At 65.1% G+C, this 3,844-nt stretch overlaps 1 protein-coding gene across 1 annotated transcript in view; it reads right to left on the reverse strand.

Moving 5' to 3' along the window:
• Positions 1 to 3,844, reverse strand: part of CACNA1S (calcium voltage-gated channel subunit alpha1 S) — a 63,672-nt gene that overhangs the window by 17,735 nt on the left and 42,093 nt on the right. The window contains exons 25-28 of the mRNA XM_007456136.1: positions 3,544 to 3,745; positions 2,983 to 3,141; positions 1,593 to 1,703; positions 784 to 867 (exon numbers count right to left, since the gene is read on the reverse strand). Coding sequence (XP_007456198.1) covers positions 784 to 867; positions 1,593 to 1,703; positions 2,983 to 3,141; positions 3,544 to 3,745 — 556 coding nt within the window. The remainder of the gene's footprint in view (positions 1 to 783; positions 868 to 1,592; positions 1,704 to 2,982; positions 3,142 to 3,543; positions 3,746 to 3,844) is intronic.

The following is a 3,844-nucleotide window of genomic DNA, read 5'->3' on the forward strand; positions in this document are numbered from 1 at the left end:
CCCCCCCCCCGTGCGGCCCACCCTGTGCTTCACGCAGGGCTGTGCCCAGTACCACCCGACGCTCCTCCCATTCCCTTCTCTCGAAGGCTCCACCTGCTTGAGTTTTCTTCATCACACGCGCTGCCCGCCCCGGCCACGCGACAGGTTCACTTGCACTGTCCCTTGGCTGCCCCCGCCCCCCGCACCGTGCTCTCGTTCTTTGCTGTCCCTCTAGCCCGTGGGAGGCGCTCAGTATTTGAGGAGTAGATGAACCACCGCCTCCCAGACTGTGCCCCCTGCTTGCAGTCGCTCTCACCTCCTGCCCTTCGCCCCCAGGGTAACGCTTTAGAAGCGTAGCTTTCATCCTTCCACGGCCCTGTTCAGAGACCTCCGGCGGCGCCCACACTGCCGGCTACACAAGGTCTGCACGCTCGTATGCTTCTACTAACCGGACCTCTCCGCGCACCCCGAAACTTCTGTTTATTCGTCTCCCTCCTGCGCCCTTCCGGCAGCAGCCCTGCCTGTGCTGCCTGCTCCCACCTCCCTTTCCTTCAGGAACCCCTTCAGATGGCGCCACCTCCATGAAGCCTTCCCTGACCATGCCACCCAGGGACGACCTCTCTCTTCCACCGTGGTGCTTGCTGTGGGCCGCCTGGCACACTCATTGTGCCTGGAATCTGAGGTGTCTGTCTGCTCTACAGGATTTGTAACCCGGGGTGACGGGCTGCACACGCAGCAGGTACCCCGCAAGGGTCTGTGGCCTCAGCCCCACCCCAGCGATGGCTGTGCCCACCCGGTACTCACATCAATCTCACTGAGGATGACGTCGATGATGCTGCCGATGACAATCAGGAAGTCAAACACATTCCAGGGGTCCCCAAAATAGCCCTGGGGGAGGGGCCAGGAGTGAGCTGTGGAGGGGAGGGGCTGGGGTCCCCAAAATAGCCCTGGGGGAAGGGGCCCGGGGTGAGCTGCGGAGGGGAGGGGCTGGGGTCCCCAAAATAGCCCTGGGGGGAGGGGCCCGGAGTGAGCTGTGGAGGGGAGGGGCTCAGAGGCCAGCAGAGCGCAGTGGTCCCTGTCAGGGGGATGCAGAACTGCAGGGCCAGGCAGGGCTGGGCCAAGATGCCACTTCCCACGGGTGTTCCAGTGCCCCACCCACTCCCGCTCCCCTCCCCTTGCCTCCCCTCCCTCCAGAGCATAAAGTGGTCCAAGGGGAGGGCAGTGTGCCTGGGAACTCAGGATTTGGGGTCCTGGTCCACACGGGGAAGTCCTTCGTCCCCTGCTTGAAGCCCAGTCCAGTCTGGGCCTCGCAGGCAGACCTGACACGGGGGTCGCGGGTGGGGAGTGGACATGGAACCCAGGACACAGCAGGAGGCTCCCTGGCCCGGGGGCTGCTCTTCAGAGGCTTAAGGGAAAGGGGGCCACGAGACAGGCTCGAGGAAGGGGCGGGGCAGGGGCAGCCGCATCTAGTCCTGCCGGCCACTTCTGGCAGCCTGAGCGGCCTGCCTGCCCCGGGCTGAGCAGGCTGGGAGCAGAAATGCCGGAGGCAGGGCGTCCTGTAGGACGGGGTGTGAGGGCTCCATGGGAAGGCCTCATCCTGCCGCGGGACTCACCCTGGCCTTGAACGCCATGAGCTTGAGGACCATCTCCACCGTGAAGATGGTGGTGAAGGCCACGTTGAGGATGTCTGAGATGTGGTCCATCTGCTCCGACTGGTTGTAGTGCTGTGGAGGCACAGGGAGGGGCTGGGGGCCGGCTCTGCCCCTCGGGGAGACACCCCCAGAGCCTGCTTTCTTCCTCAGGGCCCCTGCCCACCTTCCTTTGACCTCAGAAAACTAGAGCCCGCTCTGGCAACATGCAGAATCCTACCAGGTCCACGGCCACACCCTCTCCCCTCGAAGGACCGTGAGGGGAGGCGGAGGGGGCTGACCCTGGTCTTGTGAGCAGGGTTATACACACACGTCTGTTCCTGGAGGCCAGGAGGGAGGCCCCCCAGCAGGGCTCTGTGAGCGGCTCCCCCGAGCCGTTTGGGTACAGGACCAGGAGGGAAGACCCCTGGTTTGAGGCTGGGACCGCCCCCACCTGCAGGTGGCATCTGAGATCACCAGGCTCCCGTGCCTGCAAGCTACCCCGGGACCCCGAGGCAGCCCCGAGCAATGCCCTCAGCCGCCTTGAGCCTCCCCTGTGACCCTCCGGAAATCGATGTCCTTGTAACATTTCCCAGGAGTCTCTCACCCTTCTTAAAATAGAGTTGAAACGACCCCACTTCCTCCAGAAAACCTTCCCAGGTAGTAGAAGGATCTGGCGTCTCCCCTGCCCCACCCGGTCTTGGCAAGGCTGCCCGATTCTGCTGCCCAGCTCAGGCCTCCACGTGAGCCGTGGCTCGTGAACCCCTGTCCACGCTGGGCCCCCTGGCTCCGTGACTCCCTCCCCAGACCCTCCCCACCGGCAATGTGTGGTTGTGTCGTTGCCAGTGGCTGGGGCTCCGGGGCCAGGGAGCCTTGCTGTGTGATCCCATTTACGCGGGACGTTAGGGGTCAGATGCTTGATTAAGGCTCGATAAGGACGCTGCTGATATGACGCGTCTGTAAAGTGTGCTCATCCCCTCAGAGGCACCTGTTCTGTGAGAATTGCATCCCCTTTTCTTGGGACTGGAGCTGACATTGCGGTTTTCTCCACCACCCAGATGGGCAACAGCAGGAGGACAGAGAAGGTGCTCTGTGCCCCACCCTCCTGCGCAGCCGCCTCCTGGCCCCAGAGCAGCCACAGCCGCGTGTGCGCTTGAATTACGGCCCTCATGAACCGCTGAGTGCCTGGCACCCGGGCCGGCGTCCAGTCCACCTCCCCGCCCCACGTGGCATCTCGGCACGGTGCCTGGCACAGAGCAGGTGCCAGGAAGAGTCTACCGGGGGTAGTCAGCCTGGAGCCCCGCTCCCCCTGCCCCACCCAGGCCCTGGCCCACCGGGCGCCGGTCTCGGGGAACCTGGTCCCCGGGGGCCTTACCTGCATGCCCAGGCAGATGGTGTTGAGCATGATGAGGGCGAACATTAGGTACTCGAAGTAGGAGGAGGTGACGACGTACCACACCTGGTACTGGCACGGGTTTTTGGGGATATAGCACTTCAGGGGGCGGGCCTTCAGGGCGTACTGCACGCACTGGCGCTGAGACGGGACGCGATGGGCAGGTCAGTCCCCGGGACCGCCTCCCCCCGCTTCCACATCCACGCCCACAGGCTGGAGGCGCCCCGAACTCAGCAGGCCAAGGGCAGCTGTGGCCAAGGGCCTCTGCTGGGCTGTTGAGGGGAAGAGCTCCCCTGGGCCGGATTCCCCTGGAACCATCACGGCCCGTTTGTAGCACGGCTCTCACCCAGCCCAGGGGCTCTGGGCATCACGGCGGGTCCGCAGGGGACCCCACCTGACCACCGTGCCCTGCTTCAGGTGGGAGATGGGTCGGAGGTGGGGGGGCACCCACTGGAGGGTCTGGGATCACCCCCTGCCAAGGGCCCTTTGGCCTGGCCTGAGGCTCGGCCCGGTGGGTGGGGGCCCGGGCAGGCGGCCCAGCACCTGGTTCTTGTCCAGCTCGCAGTTCTTGTACTCGGTCTCCCCCTGCTCCTGGAAGGTGACGATGACGAAGCCCACGAAGATGTTCATCATGAATAGGGCGACGAGGATGATGTAGGCGATGAAGAAGACGGCCACCTCCGGGCGCCTGTTGTGCGCGGGGCCCCCGTCCTCCTCCTGAGAGTCCATGGCCCTGTACAGCAGCCTGCGGTAGGCAGAGGACACAGGTGCGCTGGGCGGGGCGGTGAGGCGGAGCCAGGCCGGGAAGGGCGGGCTTGGTCCCAGCGGCCGTGGGGAGCCGGGG

Source organism: Lipotes vexillifer, unplaced genomic scaffold (assembly GCF_000442215.2).
Source record: "Lipotes vexillifer unplaced genomic scaffold, Lipotes_vexillifer_v1.1 scaffold1201, whole genome shotgun sequence".
NCBI classification, from domain to species: domain Eukaryota; kingdom Metazoa; phylum Chordata; class Mammalia; order Artiodactyla; family Lipotidae; genus Lipotes; species Lipotes vexillifer.